This window comes from Temnothorax curvispinosus, unplaced genomic scaffold, assembly GCF_003070985.1.
Source record: "Temnothorax curvispinosus isolate PA1 unplaced genomic scaffold, ASM307098v1 QBEX01009403.1, whole genome shotgun sequence".
Taxonomy (NCBI): domain Eukaryota; kingdom Metazoa; phylum Arthropoda; class Insecta; order Hymenoptera; family Formicidae; genus Temnothorax; species Temnothorax curvispinosus.
In genome coordinates, this window is record NW_020219183.1 from 228,881 (window position 1) to 252,416 (window position 23,536).

General features: G+C 42.8%; 2 protein-coding genes across 5 annotated transcripts in view; one reads left to right on the plus strand and one right to left on the minus strand.

The window, feature by feature from the left end:
• Positions 1–23,536, plus strand: part of LOC112458952 (dedicator of cytokinesis protein 3) — a 49,068-nt gene that overhangs the window by 9,659 nt on the left and 15,873 nt on the right. The gene's annotated exons all lie outside the window — the stretch shown is intronic.
• On the minus strand, positions 316–20,187 carry LOC112458953 (innexin inx3). 3 transcript variants are annotated; one of them, XM_025022797.1, is made up of 6 exons: positions 19,917–20,187; positions 19,605–19,761; positions 7,323–7,496; positions 4,543–4,964; positions 3,898–4,293; positions 316–3,512 (listed from the first exon to the last, which is right to left on the minus strand). In XM_025022797.1, the coding sequence occupies exons 3-6, from the start codon at positions 7,483–7,485 to the stop codon at positions 3,306–3,308; spliced, it is 1,188 nt and encodes a 395-aa protein (XP_024878565.1). In that variant the 5' UTR covers positions 7,486–7,496; positions 19,605–19,761; positions 19,917–20,187; the 3' UTR covers positions 316–3,305. The 3 variants fall into 3 exon arrangements, with proteins under 3 accessions (XP_024878565.1, XP_024878564.1, XP_024878566.1); XM_025022796.1 differs by having other exon boundaries at positions 19,605–20,187; XM_025022798.1 differs by lacking the exons at positions 19,605–19,761; positions 19,917–20,187 and adding an exon at positions 17,068–17,572.

The window sequence follows — 23,536 nt, forward strand, 5'->3', positions numbered from 1 at the left end:
CATTGGCGCAAACGTATTGATTTTTATTAGCAATCATGGCATTGCAGTTACGAACAGCTAGAAACGAAAATATCAAAATTTATATTTTCCAATCTAGAATATATAAAAATCAATGTTTATTGGAAAAACATTTTAGTCAAATAATTGCGCGCAAAGTGGAATTAGAGATAGCAATATTGCACCGAATAGTTTCAGCTTACTACAGCTGAGGAAGAGAACTTCGAAATCGGAATAGATTCGCTCTCGCGTGACCATGCGCTAATTAAGTTCGCTTGCGCGCGCGATTGCCGGATAAAAGCGAATAATAGACGACACTGTTGGCAGGAATTTCTTTTATTCTCTGTCATTCTCTTTCATATTAATCGCTATAACGACGTTGCACATGTCGGCAGTCTTCCTCTCATCAAAACGCGAGTTTCAGGGGAAGCGTTTCGCTCCTCCTAAAGAATACGCTAATGTATAATCTTTTGTCTCGTATTCTATATACATATATGTGTATATAGAAGGCACATATTTTACGAACAACTATTACGAACAATTACACCTATTACACCTATAATTGATCTCTCTTTCTCTCGCTCTCTCTCTCTTTCTCTCCCTCTCTCTCGTTCATCTTAAACTATCTTAAGATCTATCTTAAGATATCACTCAGAGCGCGATTCTCAGTAATCTAACGGGTTACGGATACCGTAAAGGGAAAGGGTCGTAGCGTATTATATTATTGTCATTATACATAATGTTATTGTCGGTGGTGCTTATACATCATCTTCGCGGACGAGGACGTGGGGAATGTATTCGAGGGAAAGTTTATATTGTTTCTATTAACAGGAAGGAAGATTACCGCGTACGTGATAATTCATCGCGCAAAGTAAAGTCTACTTAGGAGACAGCATAATATTCGGGGACGATATCGTTCCTTCGTGAACAAGTTGTTAAAGTAATCCCAATTAAGGTTAATGAAGTACTTAATTATATCATTAAAAACGCGCGAGCGCACACGCGTAGATCAATTTTTATGTATCGCAAGATATAATATATCGCGAAATATAGTCATGTACAGAAACTCTATTTATACGTCTTAACAGATCTTCTTTCTGCTTTATGTTGTGTTTTAAATTTAAATCATTTTTTCCCTTTTTTTCGGCGTAATTAATTTTCACGGTTCAGGAACTAATATTATGTTCGCGCAAACATTGTTTTGATTCACTTCTTAAGATGTGCGGAAATCGTCTATAGCGATCTGCAAGAAAAAGAAGACACTAAACGCGAAATGTTGACTACACATTGCGATCAACGATCGCTCGTATGTATAGTGCTTTCTTTTTCAGTCGAATTTCAATTATACTACTTGCTTCAATTCTCGTTACAGTGCAATCTTAGCGCCAGTCGCGTGAAAATACTTGTAAAGAAATGGAAAAAAATAACGAGTCATGGAATGCATGAACGTTCGTTTCTTCTTTTCTATTCCTTTTGCTTATCAGAATATTGACATGCTATTTTATCTTCATTAGGCTACTATAGGCAGTGTAATTACTTTGCATCTATGATGTAAAATAATTTGCGATATCTTTACGTCTTCGTTGTTAATAATCACGCGATATTCTGCGATTCGCAGATTTCGCGTGCATTCGTTCGGACATTAAGCGTCAAATAAATCGCTTTTTGCACGAAAACCTTCGGAAGTCCATATATACTTAATATACATACAATATATTCGTACAATTGTTTAAAGGATTAGAGAATTCGTTGTTGAGCAGCATGTTCCACCTGTGTCTTTTTTAATTTCTATGCGATTGTGATGAGAAAATATGATGTACATACATCGATATATTCCTCATCACAATTAATATGGGCTAATGAATGTTCTACGTCACTTCGAGTAAATTATTGCCGCGCTCCCTAATTAATATAAGCGATCTGCGGAGCACTTGTTACGTATCGCAAAAGCAAGTATCAAAAGTAATGCAGTAGTATATATCCACGATACTTCGATGTCTGGTTTGTTTTCTGCTCAGTAGTGAAAGGAATGTTGCATTTATGACTTGAACGGGAGTCAAGGAGCACCGTTATCAATTCGTGCGTCTCACGTGTGGCTGTTACTCTCCTCAAGTTACCGCAAAATAAATCGGCATTGACATGTTGACATGAAACAGACGATTAATAATCAAAATGATTCGATCTTACGGCGAGTGGGAATGTATGACTCTATCACATTTGGAAACTTGTTGCGACTTAACGATTGTAAACAGTTACACGTGCGTACGTCTTATGATGCGAGAGCATCGCGCGTTATCGTCTACGTTTATATATTTGATAATCTAACGTTCGGTTCGTGCCGCTGCAGTCAGTGTAAGACAATCAACTTGTCTTCGACATGTCGAAACACAATGCTCGTTATGTAATTCTCGCTACGATCCGCACTGCACCGCTCAAGCGGAAATATCTCTAGGAAAAGAAAAACTAAGTAACATAATGGAAATCTCTCGTAGAAATAATCGGCAAGAAGCCTCGTTGGCTTGTGCGATCTTACACGCCCCCGACTTTGTTTTTACGGCACATGAAAATCTCGTAACGGCTGAAGGAGGTGACGAAGGTTAGCTTTCATGCTGTTTCTCCAATCCAAACTCAGATATTAAAATTGCATTGTAACAAACAATGTTAAATGAACATCTCGTAATGACAAAAGTTTCAACGAAGAAGCTGACGAGGTGATTCGCGCGCTAGCACTAATTTATTGATGTATTATTTTATACACGAACGAATATAATGAAACTTTTGAATGAAGCACCAATCGGAGATGATTCGCATAATGATCTTGTTGAATGAAAAATACGATTAGACAGAGAAAATAAAGATTAGCGTGCATTTCACAAAGGCACGTAGTGGTCTCCCCATTCAGAAATCTCCGATTGAAAGTCTCGTTGGACATAAATGTCAAGGACTGGTCTCGCGTTTTAACGAGCGCGCAGTAATGAGCGAAACTCCTCGTTGACGGGAGACAAGGATCAACGCTTTTTAATGCCGGCTCGGGCTTACGCTTTACGAGTGTCACGATAATAAGACCGCATTGAACATGAGCCCCGATGGGCAGCAGGGAGACGTCGAGGAGCGTACGTCCGGTACGGTTTTACAAGCGCTCGCGGTAAGGTAATCGACGGCGCGGCACGAACCTGTCTCTTTATTGGCACCGAGACGACGGCATTGAGAACCGCCCTCGATATTATCACAATACGAAGAAGTAAAAGGGGGAGAAGGGCAGTGGAGGAAAGCGATGACGGCCGAGTCGCCGAGGCCTCTTCTCGCATTTAGATCTCGGTGTCCTTGGCATATTTCTCGATCTCCGGATATATCGGTGACATCTCGAGGGTACTGGGCGCCGACGGCACCGACGTCGGCGACGCGTCGCTACCGCTACCGAATTGCATGCGGCGGCACAATTCGTCCAGCATCTCGTTGAACATCATGAGATTCATGTTCTGGCCCAGCAGGTGAAGCATCAGGAAGTCGCCGACCTGCAAAATTCGATTTCCTTCTTTAAATTACAGAATGAAACGTCGCGTTGAAATGTAAAATTGTAATTTCATTTCAGAAGACACTTTTCTGTCTCCAATTACATTATCCGCGGAGACTTCGTTTACAAAAGTTGCTTCGTGCCGACAGCTACAGAGTTCCTCAACTTTCATTTGAAAGTTTCTATTAAATTCTTAAGTGGATTACCGCGTTTATGATAATCATCCGGTGAAGCAAAACTTTTAAAAATATATTTTAACGGTCTAGAATGAATAAATTTTGCTATTGTGTTATATTACTCGGAACAAATGTTCCGTCGGTATCTTTTAAAAGGGCGTTCTCTTCGCGAGGTTAAAATTACGAGCAATTTAAAATAAAAAATCCTACCTGAGTCTTTCGGATGAGCAAGTTAACCGAAGTTGGTGTGCCAAACTTGAAGCGCTTCTTGAGGATCGTTTCGCGCGTGCTGGGCATCAACACTATGGCCATGCTGTACAGCACCGCCAGGCCGGAAAAGACCGCCAATATGATGAACCAGAACCACAGGAAAATGTAGATTTTCTCGTTGAGAATATTGAGCGCGAGAATACAGAGCGCGTCCAACTTCTGAATTGTACCAGAGGCACCAAATTTGTGGAAGGTGCATTTGGTCACGCGCGGGAACACCTCGATCATCGGGTCGGTACGTTGCTCTTGATTCATGTTGCTGAATCTCAGCACATCCGTGCCGTAGGTAAGAAAAGCGCCGCCCAGGAAGGTGTCCACGAAGAATATGTTGCCGACCTACGAGCGAAGATATCGTATCAATTCAATACGAAGAGCTTGACTCTACTCTTTCTCTTTCTAGAAGTGATATTTTTATGTCTTGCGTGATTTTACAATCTTAGGATAACTTATTGTTAGAGACATTCCACAGCGATGGAATTAGAAATTATATGACTATATAAAAAAAAAACGAGGTTTAAATGCTACAGCACTTTCCAAATCATTTCAATGTCAAAAAGCTTCTTTGTGTTGCAAACGTATACTCACGGTATTGACAAAATTGAGGATCTCGCAGAAGAAATATCCGGCAGCGTAGCTATTATGCAGGTGCATGGTCTCCATGAGGTACTGGACCAGTCTTTCGGTCTTCGACTGCCGCTCCTGCTTAGTCTCGACCATGGCGCCCCTCATGCCCTCGGATATCATCCTGATCTTACCCTCCTCCCACTGCTTCCACATCCAGTGCGGCATGTAGAAGAGCACGCCCTGGAAGAACAGCATGAACGGCACCCACTGGTAGTACGAGTGGTACCTCTTCTCCTCGTAATCGCCACCCAGACCCGGATGGGCCACGTGGCTACCCACGGGCTTCGCGCTGTTCGCGGGCAGCGTGAACGTGTACGTGATCCAGCAATACGTGTTGATCACATGGCCGGAGGGCAATTCCGACAGGCAGTTGATGGGATCGCCTGCGAAGGAAAGACAAACGATTACAGGCCGCGGCCGTTTTACGATCACGATCGATGAAATCGATGATCTCTCTCTGTATATTTACCAGTTAGATGCGAGATATAACGCGTAAGTTACGTGAAGAAATGCAGAATAGCTCTCGAACCTTTCGAATCTTAAAATGTCGAAAGTCTACTGTACATGATTTATAATTCGCGTCAGGATGGAATGTTTATAATTTTATGTGCCGTATATTTTGTGAATATTTTAATATATATATTTTGTACATATATACATATGTAGGTATATTTTTTGAATAATTTTTGAGAAATTTTTCGCATTACATGGTACATAAAATTATAAACAGAATTTTGTTCTGTATTTTGACTTATAAATCGCATAATTATATAAGTACCTATAAAATAAGTTATAATTCTGTAATTCTCAAGCATCTTGTACATCTACCTCGCGCATTTATCTCCTGAACACTGGAGTTTATCCTGCGGGATTGCCGTAATGCACGTTAATCCCTCATGATTAGCGAACATCAGAGGCAGACATTATCGCGCTCGCAAAGATAATTCTTTTTATACATGACATGTGATGCGCCGCCGATGCGTCGTAGATGCTGCGCAATTGTCTACCCACAGTGTCTACACACTCGAAACCCGAGCATCAAGTATCTTACCTAGCGTCTTGATAATATGCTGATGCATCTTCCAAGCATTAAATTCGCAATACTCTGCGTTTTATTCACGCAAGTCTATATAGATAGTATTATTTGTTTTTTTTATTAGCAACATTCACGTATATACTTTCTGCGCTATTGTTCCTTCAAGTTTTTTTTATAAAGTCGGAGCAATTGAATTAATAATATTCATTAATTTATTAACAAAAGCAACGGATTTAGGTAATAAAAAATTAATAAAGATATTTATGAGAAACGTCAAATATTTTGGAACTCCTAAATAAGAAAATATTCGAAAAGACCATGAATTTTTGATATAGTGAACAAAAAGTTTCAACGTTACTTTTAGAAATGTAAAAGAAACAAAACCATTTTTTACAGAATATCAATTTTTTACAGCATGTTACAAAAAGAAATAAAATCGTTATTGTTTTATATAACGAAAAATTGATGTACACTGATGCATTGGGAAGAAATGAGGGTGGGAAACATGGTTGGTACTTATAGGATGGATAGATTTCCCCGAGATTTTTCATTTTGCAAATGCAAGTCACATGTGTGCCGCGTAATGTGTGGCACACATGCGTGCCAGATGTTTCGCATCGTGCCGCTTATGGGCAATTAAGTTACGCAACGCTACACCGTTTATTTGATCATCCTGTGTAATCTCGAGATCGCGGAGATCTTTGGAATATGCCTAATTTTGCGGGTCGAAATTACGATGAATTATCACTGCCGTATAATAAATTACACAGCTTCTTCGACATAATCCGTTTGTCGTACTCGCATGTCGATCCCGACGACAGTGCCAACGAGGAGCAGACAACAGAGTACCATCTCTCCCAGTGTTACATACACGTAATCATTTACAGCATAATTGCTACCTCCCGTCTGCTTCATCTCGCGTAATCAAAGAGATCCACTCGTCATTAATCACGTCGCACGACTCGACCTCGATTCGCAGACAACCGTAATAAGAAAGGCATACACCGAGTGGTATATGATGATCGTTAGGTGCGTTCGTTGTAGGTGCGAACACGGCTTCTGATCAACCGCAACGTTGAAACATCGTCTTCGTCACATGGGCGATAAGGTATAGAATTTGTGTTCGAAGACCACGCGCCGGTCTCCCTCACTGACGTAAACATGCTTTCTCGAGAGAGACGTGAGACGCGACGCGATGTCATCGTCACGCCTCCGTTCGAGTCCCTAATCACCGCTTGATTAGGTGGCGGCCGGCTGCACTCGGCTTGCGATGCAAGTGGTCGCTGTTGATCTTTGAACCTGGCGACGTCCCACCCGGACAGCAGATTAAACGATTCTCATCTTCGCGACGTCTATTTTTAAACTCGGTCTTCGCGTTACGGAATATCGCCGAGAGCCTTTCGTCTGCACTTCTATGATTTTAAAATTCTTCACATTTATCGTATATCTGCTATTGTACCGCGCGCGATAAATTCTCATTTTTATTTAAGTAACCCCACTTTAGGTTTGAGGAAACTATTGAGGTAATAATAATCGTCGATAATAATAATCTCCACTTCGTGTTTTCGAGTGTCGTCGATAAAAATCAAACGTAATCGCAGCACAAGGAAGTTTCCTCGATGGTGTTTCTAGAAGACTTTCAAGGCTCTTTAGAATTCCCTCGTGCCGGCGACAACGCGACAGATATTGAAAGAAGGTACCTTACCTATCAAGTTATTGGCAGTGACGATGATGCAGCAGAGGAAGAGAATGGCCGATGTGATCCTGTAATGCATTCTGAAGATCATGTTGTCGATAATGGCCTTGTCGATCAGATATCGCACCTTGACGAAGCCGGCGACCGCCGAGACCAAACCAAACACCGCCATTTTCGTTTAATCTGTAAAAAAAAGAAGCGCTTCATTTATATCATCATCGACAGAATCGTCAATGAACGAGAATTGGCTTAAAACATCGGGAATGCTGTATAATATCTTTTATCACTCTCTTTCCTAAGTTTCTCATTTTTATTTTAGCAATCGAGTTTTAAATTAACATTTTGCTAAGGCGACGCGTACATAAAATTAAATGAAAGACGAGCCCTTCCTGTTTACTTTGATCCCCGACGCTTCATTTCCGACTTTATTATTTATAATTAAAAAGCCATTAACTGCTGAAGTTTTCCCTAATGAGAAAAATAATAAAAAAATTTGATTACGTTATTTTAAAAATGATTAATCTTAAAAGAACGCAAAGACTTTCTATTTGAAGGCATATTTTTTTTATTTTTTTCACATACGACTCTTAAGTTTTATGGAAACGAATTTAGCAAAGGAGTTGAGGAGTACGAACGAGGCAAAAACTGTCTTCGATTGACGAATCGGATTACGTCCCCGTTATGCCTAATGAATGGCAGCTGGCCGATCGCGATTAGAAGTGCGTTTCATTGAATCGCAGATGCCGGCAGGCATTAGCATTCTTATCGTATAAGTCAGTAATTCATAATGACTGAATCGCGTAAGTATTGCTTAGGAAAGAGAGACGAGGCTGTGCAGAGTTCGCCATGCCAGTGCAGTAGATCACCTCGTTAATTAATTCAACTGTAGATTGCGGTAGTAAATAGTACTCCATGGCAAACTGCATTCCGTATATAAGAGCCGAACTATCAATCTTATTCGATCCTTCCGGCGACGATCCCCAATTGCGCTCTTTGAGAAACTAATTGAATTTCGATTTGCGATATTATGATAAGCGATGTAATTAACGACAGAAGTTTAGTTGCTAGATTATAGAATCTAGATCGACCGATCATGATGTCTCTCGTCAAAATCTTTTATCTGAAATATTCGTAAAAAAAAAACTCAAAGCTTTTTAAGATGAGAATTTAAGAGACAGCTTTAAGATACAGTTTTCGTTAATTTTTCGTTTCTACGGGCAAACCCTTTGACTTTGAATACGGACAAATGTCGTTCGCCTATTCGCAATACGACTATTCCCGTTCCTTCGGGGCTTTTAGCGAACAAAAGCGGAACCGCGCTTCACCGCGCTTTCATTCGACGAGAGATTGTCAGGCGCGAGTAACGCGGGATGACGATTCGCGGCTGTTTTCCCCTTGTGCCGCCCTTTCGAAAACCTACGGAACCCTCGGCGAAAAGGGTCCCTTCACCGCCCCGTGTATATGCCCGTGGTAATAACGTCGCGCTCGCGACCGGAAATGGCAGATGTGTACGAGGAGATCGATATACAAAGAGAATGAGTGAGCGAGAGGAACCCGTCCTAAGCGCCACACACCTCGACCTCGTAGATTGTCTCGTCGGGAAACAATAGCCCGATGCGACCCTGGAATGCCCGGGTTGCCTCCCTCTCGGTTTTCGTCACCGTCGGGTTTGGTTTCTGTTGAACGACACGTGCTTAATGCATCCTCGAAAAGCATCCACCTAAACGCGCTTTTTGCAGAATACAGTCATAACAAAGGCCCGTTCTTCATGCGTGGAAATCCGAACCGGTTAAGTTATCTCCCGTACCTATCTGGATTTTCAACCCTCATTTTTTGATCTTATAGAATATAGACGAATTTAGAAAGAAAAATTTGATGTATTATATCGTTGCTATTGTTTCAAGGTTTATAGAAAAAAAATCCTCTTTCGTATCTAAAAAGAAACTGACGCGCGAAAACAGCTTACGTTTTTATCTCGAGCTGTTGTGGCTTTGCAACTATATTTCGTGCGTGATAATAATAGGAGCATAGAGGGCTGGGCCTTGTCCGACTTGCGTTAATACGCGCGCATCTAAAGAACACGCTCGTTATTCCGCAGTCACGAGAAGTATATTCTCGTTAATGCATGACGTAATGATTAATTAATATCACGACCGCACAAAGAATAGATGCGCGTATAAATGCGTCCGGCACTATACGGTTATTAATTATAACATAAAAGACGTCGCAGAGATAATTAAAATATAAAATGGTATTATTCCATAACAATAAAAATTATGAATGGTATAATTCTGCTATAATTGCAAAATTTCATACAGTTTTTTAGTTTTCGATATTACCGGGATTTTTTTCATGAAGAACAAGTTTGCCAAGCCTCGAATACTTGTCTCTTTTTACAAAAGTGTTTCGAGCGACAGAATATTCTCCATAAAATTCAAGAGTGATAGACGAGCTCGTCTTCCGTTTGATCGGAATTTTATTACTTAATTAATTGACAGGCTGCTGCGAGAAATCGCTCTACGTGGGGAATCTTTTGTTAGCGAGAATGTTCGCCTTATGCGTCGTAGAACGAATTCCGAGATCGCGAACTTTACTATGTAGACTTTATTATTCTGACCGCAAAAAAATTGTGAAATTTTGAACCGTGAAATTTTGAACCGTCAGCAGATTTACGATCGTAGCGCACTGCTCGCAAGAATTGATTTTAGATGCGAGATTTCCATACATTAATAAATTACTCTTCACGTCTAATCATATATTTTTTTTAAATGTTGCACGGTTCTATTTCGAGACAGTAATTATGTATAGAACCTGTCGGATATATGTATAGATATTATCTAAATGAAAAGGCGCACAATTGCGCAAATGTTTTTCTTGCAATATTCCGTAACGTAGGCCGTAGAATAATTTCGCAGAACTAATGCGGCCTAATTGTCTCATAATCGCCTTCGATGACAAACGTTTTTGGTATGTCTCCTTTAAACAACGAAGCTTACGCGGCGCGTCATCCGCAACCCGCAACGAACACGTTACCAGTCGTGAGAGAAATGAAACAATGTTTCATATACGGAAACAATGTTTCCTCGGAGGCATACAAATTTTCGAATGCCTTCGTCATGCTTCTCGTGGCGAGGGGGAACCGGCCAAGTTAAACCAGTTGGCTGCTGCTGGTTTCTCGGATAGAGTGGGGTACAACTACGTGAAGTGAACGATGACGACGACGACGACGACGACGACGAGAAAGGCCGATACCCTTTTACATATGCCCCCGCCTTGATTAATCATATTTCTTCAACTACCATGCGCGACATTTAATAGAAACGATATATTAGGCAATATTTCTCGGAATTATGCAATTTCGCGGAGACACGAGCTACATTTATCTACCGTATTGCGAATGACGGTAAAAATAATTAGTTACGCAATTTGTTTTGTTTGATCCATTACCTCACTCTTATTGCATAGCGTACATTATGTATATTGTGTTTATTCATCTTGCATTACACTTTAATTTACTATTATTTTATGCATCATTTATTATTTATTCTGTATATTATTTATTGATTTGTCATGAAGTATATAGTACATGTTGCTTTCTAAGTGTTGTAGCCATAAAACCAATTTCAATTACACGTCTCTGGCTAGTCGGAATACGATTTTTACGGCGTTGCGCAATCGTAGGTACATATATACGTATACAGTGAAAAGAGGTTTATGTTCTATCGCGGCAATAAATCCCGTCGTGAGCACGGAGCGGAATTTTGTCGTCGTCGCCGCCGCTCGTCGCTTCTGTTCATGCACGACCGAAGTTTTTGGTTACTAAATCAAGCGAGTTTCCACGAACGAACGTTACTCAACTCGGGGAGAATAAAATGCAAAATGCCAAATGTATCTTTTCCTTCCTTTCACATCGTCAATATTATTGAATCTCAATAATTGTATCATCTGCAGTCGTGCAATCACATTATCGTTATAATAATAATAATAATAATAAATTACACCGTTAATTTTGACATTCTTCTTGGATCTTTCGGGCGATCGCGCTCTTTTTATCATCGAAATTTCGGCAAATTACGTCACTAATCGAACACTGTCGAATAAGGGTGTTTAAATTGGTCATTTGTGAATGAGCGAAAGCTCGAATAACGAAGCCTCGCGAATCCACCGGTCGACGATGCGGTTTCCGAAGACGGCTTTCTTCTCACGATCGCGCCGGTGCCGCCGCGGCTCGATCTCGTACGAATTGTCCGTATCGGGTTACGGATGCAGAAAACAGGTTTCGGATCGCGCGATCGCGCTGGCTGCGAGAGAGACCACCGGCCGTCGACGCCGACGCCAAGACGCGCCGGATTCGAGTTGCTAATACACGATCGAGAAAAATGGAGATCCTTTGTCCGGCAACGCGGATCCGGGACACCGGTTTTGTCCGTAGTATATATCGCCTGCGGTTTGTGCGAAATGGGAGAAAAAAAAGAGAGCAGGTAAAAAGCGCAGACGGAAAGAAGAAATTCTCGTAGCTTATTCTGGTACAGACGAATACTGTAATATTATAATATTAGTGTTCCACGTGTATAATTAATGTAATTTCCGGAGTTCAAAGTATTCAACAAATGAGAAAACGGCGGATCGTTGACTCTCTTAAAACTTTATTACCGTCGCTAAATTGGAATTTTGTTTAACTACTCGCTCTTTATTTGCGTTCCCGAAGTTCTCTCTAACGTTAATCTCCGCGGTTTCCGAGAGATGTTCGATACACGTATATCGCTAAAAATCATTTAGGAAATATTGAACGAGTCTTTTACGCGCGATATTAACGAGGCACAAGATTTAAGAATTATAAATTTACTTTACGATACTAAAGCGACATGTTTATGAGAGTTTAGTGACGAAAGATGAATGTATAATGAATGAGTTAAATAATGGAAGATTCCTTTTAGAAAGGATCGAAAGAGACCGTAAATCCGACGGTCTTACGGTTTACGGAACCGCGATACGGAGACGCGCAGCGAAGCTCTGTCGATTCAATGGTTAACAGGTAATACGAGAGTGATTTATGCGTGCCGGTTGCGCCGGCATGATATGGAAACTGGAGCGATTTGTAGGTCGAAACAACGATCGCGGTCATAGTAACGTGATTTACGCATACATATGCGAACTAATAACTGCTAATATATATATAGAGAGAGAGAGAGAAGCAGCACCGAGCGCGTATGTAATCGGGATGTGATTTATGTACTCGACCGTTTATTTGCCGATACGGGAATCACTCGAAACGTGGACTCGATTCACTCGCGTACGCGTCACTAACATCGCGACGTAAATTCGGATTTAATATTGATCGATATCAATTTGAATCTCATATCGCGATACGAGACCTATAACGTTACATTGTACTAATATTATTTTGCGGATTCAAGAGTGCATCGTCAATGACATTGCACTGTATTATTATTGCGCCGATGTTACATTGCGTTCATAATGAAAATGAATTATTATGACATTTCTGATATTCATATTTGTGTCATGTGATGATTTTGTGAATTATTACTTATGACGGTGCAAATTTTTTTATCATGCGACACGCGGAAAATGACGTTTCAGCTGTCTTCGTTGAGTAACGGACACGTCGTTGAGAAATGTGATTCAAGGGAGACTTCTCGGAAACCAGTCGAGGCTGGTAAGGACTTTCCTCCGCATGAATCACATTTCTTCCCGGACGCGACTGTAATTTTGCGCGCCAGTTGACGCAATAATAATTCTCTCTGAAAATTCTTGTTACAAAATAACGTCTGACGTGTAAATAAATAATGTTTTGCCATTTCACGTCTCGCGCGCAATAATAAATTAATTAAATATAAAACACAGAGGTATCTCGCAAAAGTACATTTCGCGATATCTAATTCACAATCTCGTCGTTTAATTAGTCTTTCAAGTAATTACAGCGGTAAGTGGAGCGAAGAGAAATCGATACGTAAAAAAAAAAACGACTCTTTAATTCAGAGCCTGAATTACAGTCCGATATCCCGTTGACCGGTATATCGTAAAGTGATAGTTTGCGATCGCATGTATGAATTAATAACACGCTTGGCCGTGGATAAACGGTCGCCCTCGACAGTGAGCGAATTAGCGCAACGTGTCGTAAATTATTGTATCAACGGCCATTCGCCATGCTGCACACTGCACACGCCGCGATCAAGATACGAGTTTTATTATCGCCATCCGAGTAATTGTGTGTGTCTCCCCGCGTCACACACGTATATATACCGCTCTTACGGTTATTCACGTGCGGCGATCCCGCAAAAGTATCAGCTGTCCGCGCGTACTCGGTGCGTCGAATCCGAAGCTTGTTTGACATTTCGCGTGTTTAAATCCCGTGACGATCGTTTCCTCGAATTTGCATTCATAACGAAGAAAGATATTCTCGTGTCACGAGGATGAAAATATATCGCGCGAAAGTTTCTCGCTTCCCTTGGGTCATTAACAACTCGAGTTAACGAAACTTTTGATCACTCTCTTAAGTCACGCGAATAAAATGTATCGTCCGGCGGGATACACAATGGGAGCCCGTTGTCCGCGCGACTCCTTCGTATATTACGCTTGTAATTGTGCACGGGGCTCGCTCGGTCGATGCTTTATTAGGAATTCGCCGAGTAACAAGCGAGCGGCGATGACTGTAATCGTACATTGAATCCACGGGCGCGCCTTCATCAATCAACGTTCGCCATACGATATATACCCTACTGATAGAAACATGATGAATTTTCCGTGAATATTGCAACCCGAATGAAATACAGGTAGGTAAATCTATCGGGCCAAAAATCGCGAAAAAATAAATGTTTAATTTTTTTATCGTTCTTTAGCTAATATTTATCATTTCAAAAGAATAATATTTAGTACGATAGATAAAAGTAATCGTTTGTATCGAGGAACGATGTAATAATTTCATTCCGTTCGAATTTTCGTGTCAATTTCTCCAAAATTAGAAGTGCTTTTGTAACGTTCCGAACATTTTGTGCAGCTGTTCGATTGTCAAATCGCGCGACAGATCGCGCGGATACGTCGAATTTTTGTCGCCTGCGAAAAAAGATTTTTTCGTACCGTGACACGAAAGGCACGCGTGACGTGCGTGCGAATAGCTTTTCCTACGTTTGTTCGCGGCGAAAGGACGAGTCTTGGCAACTTCATCGCGTGAGTGGAAAGGGAATTTACAGTTACGTGTCTTGTGCGCGAGCTCTCCGCGGCACGCTCTTCGACGTCTTATCTGCCAAGTTTCTTTATACCTACTCCTTGAACGAACACAACGTTGACGAAACAGTGGACGCGGACGTTCTAAATAAAATTTCCAGTGGCCTTCTTCAGAGAGAGATGGGTCAGCCTCGAGAAATGTGAAGCGACTTGAGAAATACTTAATTAATAAATATTCTTATAAAACCCTGATATTCTACAAACTCGTAAAATACATATTTTTATTAGGGGATAATTCCATCACGAAGAGAGTTGCGCGATTTTTCATGAAATTCCAACGAAAAAATTCACTCCAAAAGAGTTACTTTCATATCGGTGCTTCTTCGTGCTCATTTTCTCTTTTCCTTCAAAAATTCCGGAGGATGCGAGCGCATGGCCTTCCATCTCGCTCATGAAAGCATGTCCTTGGCTTTTGTGGGCAGGTTCCTCGCAAAGATCACGCTCTCACAGATGGAAGTTCTCAGAAAATCGCTCAGAGCTACCGGGGTATAGACCGGCGCGGCGCGGCGCGGTGTTAAAGGGCGCACGTGGGAAAACGCGATTTATCCTCAGCGCGGAGCGATTTTTAAGTCCGTCACCTCGCGATGGGCGAGGAAGCCGATCGCAATCGAGATACCGGGATATCGTCCCTGTCGATCGCATCGAACGATACGCGCCGTACAATGAATGCGGCCGAGGGAGTGAAGGGGTAATTTTTATTCGCTTCGTCGAACGAACGTCGGGTGAAAGGCGGGGTACAACTCGCCCGCGATATATCCGCGAAATATTATTTTCGCGTTCCGTTCCGCGAGTTTTTCGCGAAACGTTTCCACCTCGGGCGGATTCCTCTCGCGCGCGCCCGCTCTTCTCGCGGCGGCGCGTTGATGACGCGAGCGACGGAGATTGTGGCCGTTCGCGATAATTGTATACGATAAATGGAGAACGAGGCCGGACGAATTATGTTAATTACTGTGCAGCCGAATTGTTCTTTTCGCGGCTGTGCTACGTAGTACGCGGGATAAATCGCAATTCTACCTTCTACGGTGACATGTAAAAAAAATATAACTCAAACAAGATTCTTTCTAATTTCTTCTCATTAATTTAATATGTACTAGCTCACAAATTGAATCAATACTTTAATTGAGCCTCTCAAAAATCTCTCAAACTGATCTACTTCATAAAATAAAAGATGGAAAATTAATACAGTTATAAATTAATCGTGCGTTCTGGTGCTAGAATTGAGAGATTTATAAAAAGCGTATAATTGATCACTTCTGAAAATCTCTATTATATTAAAAAATTTCGTAAATTGTTTCAGATGTGTGATTACACATCGCTCACACAAACGCATACGGAATCGTGGATATTTTTACGCGAAGCAATACGTGTGTATTGCGATCCTAAAGATTGATGCGGTTCGCGAGATTTCGCGTGACGTCTCATATACGCACATTGTATTTCGTGCCTCTTCGCTCGGCTCCGGACGCGAACGTCATTCTGCACGTCGGCGAGCATCATCGCATTAATATTTCATAGCGCCTCGACATAGTACAAGAGCGCTACGCTTTACTGACACGCTCGATAGGCACGCATGCACATCGATTCACTCGCGCGTAAGATGCGAAAAATGAATGAAGACGATGGCGCGGGGAGGAGGTTAATAGCCCCTCTCACACACGTGTCTCGAGATCGTGAGAAGCGAGAGACGGCAAAGAATGTAATAACGATAAATGAGATAAATGTTAATGGTAGTTAATTAGACCGTCATCCTGCGTTTATAACGTACCTCGGTAATATTACGAAAAATTGTGCAAAACAAAGCGCAACAAATTGTTGAACTTTATAGTAGTTGAAGATTTATTAAAGCTCTTAAGGATTAATTATTATAATTTTACTTTGCACATTCTCCAATTCGTTTGTCTTCCTCGTAGGCTAATTATATTCTTAACACTTAGTTTCGCGAGTTATAAATTTTTCCTATTCCCGATAATTGTGTTTCTTTACGAGTTGCAAGAAAATTCCGTTAATTAATGTCGAATGTTTTTGTTGGACACAATAGATTTGCAGACAATATTCATTTTGATTTACGATTTGGAAGGAACGGTCCGTTCTTTCGTGGGCCTTGAAAGTGACGGCTGTTGAGAAATCGACCGCGGAGGCTGTCTTTAAACCGCAGATGTCGAGAAATCAACGTCAGAAACGGTCTTTCACGTGTGTGTAACTCGAGAGATTAGAGGCAGACCATTGTTTTCTCACGGTCAACACTGATTAACCTTAAAATTGGTAGCAATTTATTTTCCTTCCCGTTCGAACTATAGATAATGCTGTACGATATAATTGAAGGTACTATTTCAAATCATCGGGCACAACTCAAAATAAAAACTCTACCGAGACGGCAGCGCTCGCTAAAATAATAAAATAAAATTGTAATTTTAATGCCATAAAGATGTGCGAAAAACATTTTATTCTTATTCATTTATTAATTTATTTTATCGTTTTACTCCATTATTTCCTATTGTGTAATACGTACATTTTTTCCGCGCGTGCCAGGTGTTAAAAATAAGGTAATCACATCAGGCTTCTCGAGAGGCTCGCAGGATTATTTTTCTCCACGAGAGACGCCTACTCCTTTACGGTATTTACACGCTCGTTTCTAACGTTGAGAGTATAGCGAGGCGGAGCGGCGGAGAATTTAACGTCGTTCACGAAACGCGGAGGTGGCAGATAATGTTGTGTGTGCACACACATCAGAATCCCCGGTATCAAAAGGCGCAAGGTCCTCCCGTCGGTTCTTTATCGTCGTCTTATCACGCCCGGGAAACTGGGAAGTGGTCCTATCTACCGCGCCAGGATCGCGTCTATTCGCTCGAGCTGTCGAAACAATGCGTACGTGTCGTTCCTCGTGATTGGAAATGTGACGTGTCATAAAAACATGAAACATGGGAAGATAAACCAGCGGAAGTGAAATACGTACAAAAAGATAGTGATGAATGCTTATTATTCTACTGCGTTGAACATCGCGGTTGAACTTTATCGTCTCGCAGGTGTTTCTCAGAGTGATTAATCTTCCAATGACGGGAGATGAATGTCACGTATTTCGGGAAATATTCATTATCTCATCGCATACTGCGGACACCTCTACTCTCTATTTCAATGTTATTAACGTCAAATTCAATAAGCCTTCCACTTTGCGTCTTCACGCCACGTTTCCTTAATTCGTCATATTGCACGCTTCATTTTCGCGCCTGTCACGTTTCATTTTCGTATTTTATATTATATGTATCTCAGATCTCTCACGCGACTCGTGGGCGATCTGTCGATCGCGTGTGAGTTGACGATCTTTTTCTTTCTTCACGTTGATCGCGCGCGAGCCACGAGCCGCTCTCGCTCGAGCGGAACACAGTAGCCGCGGTACGAGAAAGCGAACCGCTCGGCGTCGAGAAACGAGTCGAGTCGCTTCAGCTCTCTAGAGCTGTTTCTGTCGAAGCTCGAGTCAAGACGCCTGCCATTTAGGGAGGACCCTGCCGATTTCCGGAAAGGGCTCAGTTGACCTTCCCTGAAGCTCTTTTGACAATGGATCAGAGTTTGACCTGCTCCGCAACTCCGCATTCCTCGACGAACCGTTAAAACGCTCGGAAAAGTTAAAATTCCTCGCAGGGAGACAAATATATCACTCCGAGCGAACTTAATAAATAATTTAACAATCATTAATATAATTTTTATTACGCGCAGTTAAACGACATGCATTGAAACTGATATCGAGATTTAGAGAATCTAATCTAACAAAACGTTGGGTAAGACACGTGTTTTAAGCGTAGAATAGCGTAAAATAAATACGAGACTGTACATTTCATAAAATGTGAAAAGACGTGTTCTTCGAAACGCGCGTAATTACGTGGAATGTCGAATAGCGAGAAACGAGAGAGCATCGTCGCCGATTAGAAGCGGCGAGTCAGCGCGTCGGTGGAACAACGTAACGCGAGAGTTTGTGGCGTTTGTGCCTCGTAAGTGCACTTCGTTACGCAGGTAACAGGAATCGTGTGTGCGCGCGCGCGCACGAGTGCGCGGTGAAAGAGGGATTACTCATTCTGAGGCTTGTGCGAGCCGATATATCGGATCGGCTCCAACGATCGTTCGGTCGTTTCAATCCGGAGTCTCGGCCGCCTTGCCAATTGAGGTCGATTAAGTACGCGGCTGCCGAGGAAGACGCGCGCGTTCCTCTCTCGGCTGTACGAGTTGCGGCGAGCCGCGCTCGTTGAAGCTGCCTGATGTCGAGGAGCGATCGAGCGACGCTGCGCAACCGACAGTATAGTCGGTGGAGCAGCATCCGTAAATTCCGTAATCGAGGCTTGGTCCAGATCGGAATGAGCACGAACGAGCGCAAACGTTTTGATGAATATAACGATCAATGTTAACAATAAATACAACGATGAATATAACGATCAATATTAATGATGAATATAACGATCACTATTAATGATGAATATAACGATCAATATTAACGATGAATATAAATGAGAACGCATCATTTCGGAAAGGAAAAGTGCACGTGACGCTCATGTTCGTTCGCGATCGTTCGTCTTCATTAGGTCGCTCCGGCTTCTTTCTCGGATCCATCTTAAAGCTGGATCTCCAGCTGGAATGCTACCGAGCGAATGAACACGAGGCGAGCAACTTGTCTCGACGAACGCGAACAGCATCGCAAATTTCAATTTTTATCAGTTTCCTGGCGAATTCGATTTCCGATTTACGGGTACTCGCGGTCGTTGCGTCAACTGCGCCGGAATCCCGAACGATTCCCGAATCCAACCCCCTCGGACTGCAATAACAATTGAAAGAGACGTCGAGACGACGGGTCTGTCTCTCGACCACGTCGCGCATTTTGTTTACATTGTTATCGTAGCGTTATTGTTTCATTGATCGAAAATCCACGTTCCCATCCGGCCGGATCCTGTGCGTTTCGATACCGATACCGATCGCGCGATCGGTTCGCCGGAAAACCGGCGGTTTTACTTTTATTCGAAAAACCACCTGGCGACCTCGTCTTTCCCTTTCATCGGACAATACCTTCCGCTCGTGGTGCAACGTCGAGAGTCCCACGGTGAAACGCCGTTGCCGTCGCCAACCCCCGATGTCGTGGCCGTTCGCCGTCGGTGCAGCAACTAACCACCGCCCTCGGATTTTCGTTTCGGGCCTGCCTGCGTGGCCGCCTCGGGCCCTAAAGCTGCGCACAGGAGCAACGCGCCGAATCGGTTAGGGAATCGCCGCGCCGCGCCGCCGGTCGGAGTCTCTTCTCCCACGGGAGAGACAGGCGGGATCGCACTTTTTCTCCTCGAGAGCGAGCGAGCGATCGATCAATCGATCGATCGATCGACCTACCCTCAAAAAACTCGCTTCGCGGGTTTTTCCCCCGATGGACGAATGCGGGGGCGCGAAAAGGAAGGAGACACGAAAATGCGCACTGAGATTCGGAGTATTCGGACGAGGAGGAAGAAAAATCGGAACGGAGCGCTCGCCGGAGCGACGCGTTCCTCCTCCTCTATCTCTCTCTTTTTATCCTCCTTTCTCCTGTTCCGCGACGCGAACGCGTTCCTGAACGAGACTCGCAACGCCCGACGCGTCGACTGGGCCCGGAAAACGACTGACGCGAATGGCGAAGTGCCTCGCTCCGGGGCCCCACCACTCCGCCATCTTGCTCCCAGACCGGGAGCAGCTCGACCGGGGCGAGGAGGAGGGAGCGCCAGGTGCGTAACAGCGTTTCCCCACCCGACATCGCGCGCCGCCCTCGAATTTCCACGTTGTTCGTACGATTGTTTTTTTTTCTTTCGCGTTTCGACTTTTTGACTTTACGACGCGCGATTTTGTCGACGGGAGATACGCGATTGAGAAAATTGTACGTAACGAGGATATACGAGGACGCGATAATGAATTTTTAAAGCGACGCGAATTCCGCAAATGAAGGATATGAACGGAATGAGCGTCAATTTCAGCGCCGCGCCTCTCGTGGACCTTTGCGCGACTGTCGCGCGTCGGAAATATGAAAACGTTGAAACGCTTACGGAGGCAACTCGGGGAATGGGGGATTTGCATGCCTTACGAGCGGGACTGTTATGAAATATTACGTTAGCAGAAATCGCGGAAATGCAGCTACGCTCGCGGCTTCCTGCCGCCGCGCCGTTCCGAAATAATCCGTCTCGCTGCGCGCTTCCTTCCCTCTCCGAGAAATTCAGCGGGAGACGCGAATTAACTCGTCGCGCTTAAAACATTCCGCCGCTCTCTTCGGTCCAAAAGGAACGGGCAACCGTGCACCAGCACATTCCCCGGCATAAATGAAAATAAATTAACAATAAACCGCTATTTTTTGTTCACAATAATGAAACTTCATCACATAAGCAATCACGAATACGCCAAGCGTCTCATTACTCTTCTCTCTCGTTCTCGCGAGAGCGTGTCCTTTAATTCGTATAAATTCGTTCTCTTTTCCTTCGAAATTTTGGGGACCAGCAGGATCTTGGGAGAAGCTCGTGCTGCGCGTAGGACGTGCCAATAAAAAAGGTACCGTTTTCGCGACGAGCGGTCGCAACGAGTTCAAGGACCAAGGGCCCACTGATCGCGCGCGCGCGCGCGTGCGAATTCTCCCGATGGATTCCGCGACTCCTTGGGCGCGATACACACATCGTGTGAACTCACCTTTGCTTTCTCAACCTTTATCGTGTGTCTGCAGCATCTCGACTGGAGCGAGATGAGCAAATATCCTGCCCCCTCCTCCCCTTCCTTCTCTCTCTTTCTTTTCTTTTTCCTTTCTCGCTTTCAGCTGCTCTCTCTCTCTCTCTTTCTTTCTTTCTCTCTTCTTCTTCTTCTTCATCTTCTTCTTCTTCTCTGTCGCTCCAGATGAGGCCCAAGGTTTTCAGCTCGGTGAATACGCGGTAACTATGCCGGGAACCTGTTCCCTTCCTCCTCCCCCCTCGCCCTTCACGCTCAAGGGGGGTCGCTTCCAGCTCTTTAAAGGCTGGCGTTTGTACATTTCCTCCTGTGTCTTTCCTCCGGTCCTCCTCTCTTTCTTCCTGCGTTTGTTATTATCGTTGTTATCGCGCGGCGCTACCATTAACGATGTAATCGCCATTAGATGCAATTAAGATTGCGCTACTGTTACACGCTTTGCTAATGTCGTTGCCGTTTGACGAAGACGTACGTTTTCTCGGAGGCATCTGTCCAATTTAATTGGACATGTGTTTTATGGCGTGTTTAATGATTTCATTTATTATGAATTATTTTGTCTGTGTCAGTTGAGGAAATAAATATTTTTTTAATTATTTTGTCTGCAATCTTTTTATACGCGCGCGCTTTTTCCGTTCTGCTGACAATGAATAGTTATCGTTTCCATCGAAATCGGAATGTCGTCCACTCAAACTTTATTCATCCGAAAGTTTCGTCCTTCCTATTGGTCCCAATTTTAGGTATTAACTCGCTATCTGGAATTCCCGAAGTGTCTAACACTTTTCAGGTATGAGTTTCGACGTATTTCGCCGTGGGAAATTTACAAGCACGTTTTCAAAGAGTTTCGATATATCGGGAGTGAAATGTCGCAACGATCTTTGCTTGAAAGCTATTCGTAAAAATTTAGAAACTAAAATTGCGAGTATTTTTTCTGAAAAGTTAAGCAACAATAATTTTGAACCTTAGGCCAAATTCCTTCAAAGAAAAGTTTAATTATGCATGCGACCTTTGTAACAGTTTTGAGACTTTGGTTCTAAATATATATTTTTTAAATTAAGCAACGTAAGATAGTATAATTTATTTGAAATACGTGACCATTTTTAATATTTAATTATTGATATTGGAAATAATTTTGTTAATCCTATTAATAAATTAATTACTGTTGTTTTTTCGAAAACTTCCTAATTATAGTTTAGCCAATTATTTCTGGTTCACATTACTCGCTATACGGCTATAATACAAACAATGTGACAGATTTATATAAGCTATAACTGGATGTCAATCCCGAACGTCTGATTGCTGGCGCACTTTGACGAGAGGCCTCGATTGGGTAGGGAGATGTGTGATTGGTCGCGACGAGGTAGCGAAGGACATCGTTATCAGCGTGTCCCATGAGCGGTGTATATTCGATCTACACCTAATTGTCGGTTGTCGGCGGCGTCGCGGTTAAGTTACTCCCCTGTTAACGGCGTCGAACTACGGCGGCGACGGCGGTAACATTCATTATCCACGTCTCGCGGCAATTATTATTATTTCTAATGAGCGTGTGCCTCGCGGCCGAACAGAACAGAGCCCAGAGATCTCTCCATCTCTTCGTCTTTGCCTCTCGTTCGTCTTTGTCGCTTGATTCTTCGCATTCGAGTCTTTTGATCTCTTCCGGTTGCCTTCTTAAATTCTTGAAACTTAAGAAAATTCGTGGGATTTTACCAATTATGTTCTCCTGATACTTTATCAATTTTTCGAGACATTTTACCTTTAAAGGTTAGAAAATATACATTATTAGTGATATATTTGTGATACATGCATATACAGATCTTTTAATAATATGATTATATAAAATTTTCGACAATTAGATGTTTTGACAAATATATTAAGAAACTAAATATTTTCGAACTTATGAAACATGTCTTAGATAATCTTAAGACATTATAAACTTTTTTGATACTGGAAACAAATATAATTTCAAGATACGTAAGATATTAGGAAGAGATTCCAAGAGTCTCACGATACAAGAGTATCTGATATATAAATGCATTCATCTCGAATTACTCATTCGTGGCGATCGCTGCGGAGCGAGTCGTGTAAAATCGCCTTAAGATCTACCCTTTCTTTCTGCCGCAACCTCGGCGCCGCGTCGAGGCCCACTACGGCACGGGGTTTGTGGAGCCCCGAGGAGGGAGAGAGGAAAGGACTCCGTGGAGAAGTTCCACGGCTACCGAGTCGGGCGAGGGAAATTAATGAATGGCGGCGATCTCGTCGGCGTTAATAAGCGTGCACCTGGG

What these genes read in the sequence shown, in the direction of transcription:
- LOC112458953 (XM_025022797.1), bottom strand. Translation starts at nt 7,485, where the DNA reads ATGGCGGTGTTTGGTTTGGTCTCGGCGGTCGCCGGCTTCGTCAAGGTG. An exon ending in CACTGCCAATAACTTGATAG is followed by an intron (nt 4,965 to 7,322) that starts GTAAGGTACCTT and finishes TTTCCTTCGCAG; the next exon opens with GCGATCCCATCAACTGCCTG. An exon ending in TCCTCAATTTTGTCAATACC is followed by an intron (nt 4,294 to 4,542) that starts GTGAGTATACGT and finishes CTTCGCTCGTAG; the next exon opens with GTCGGCAACATATTCTTCGT.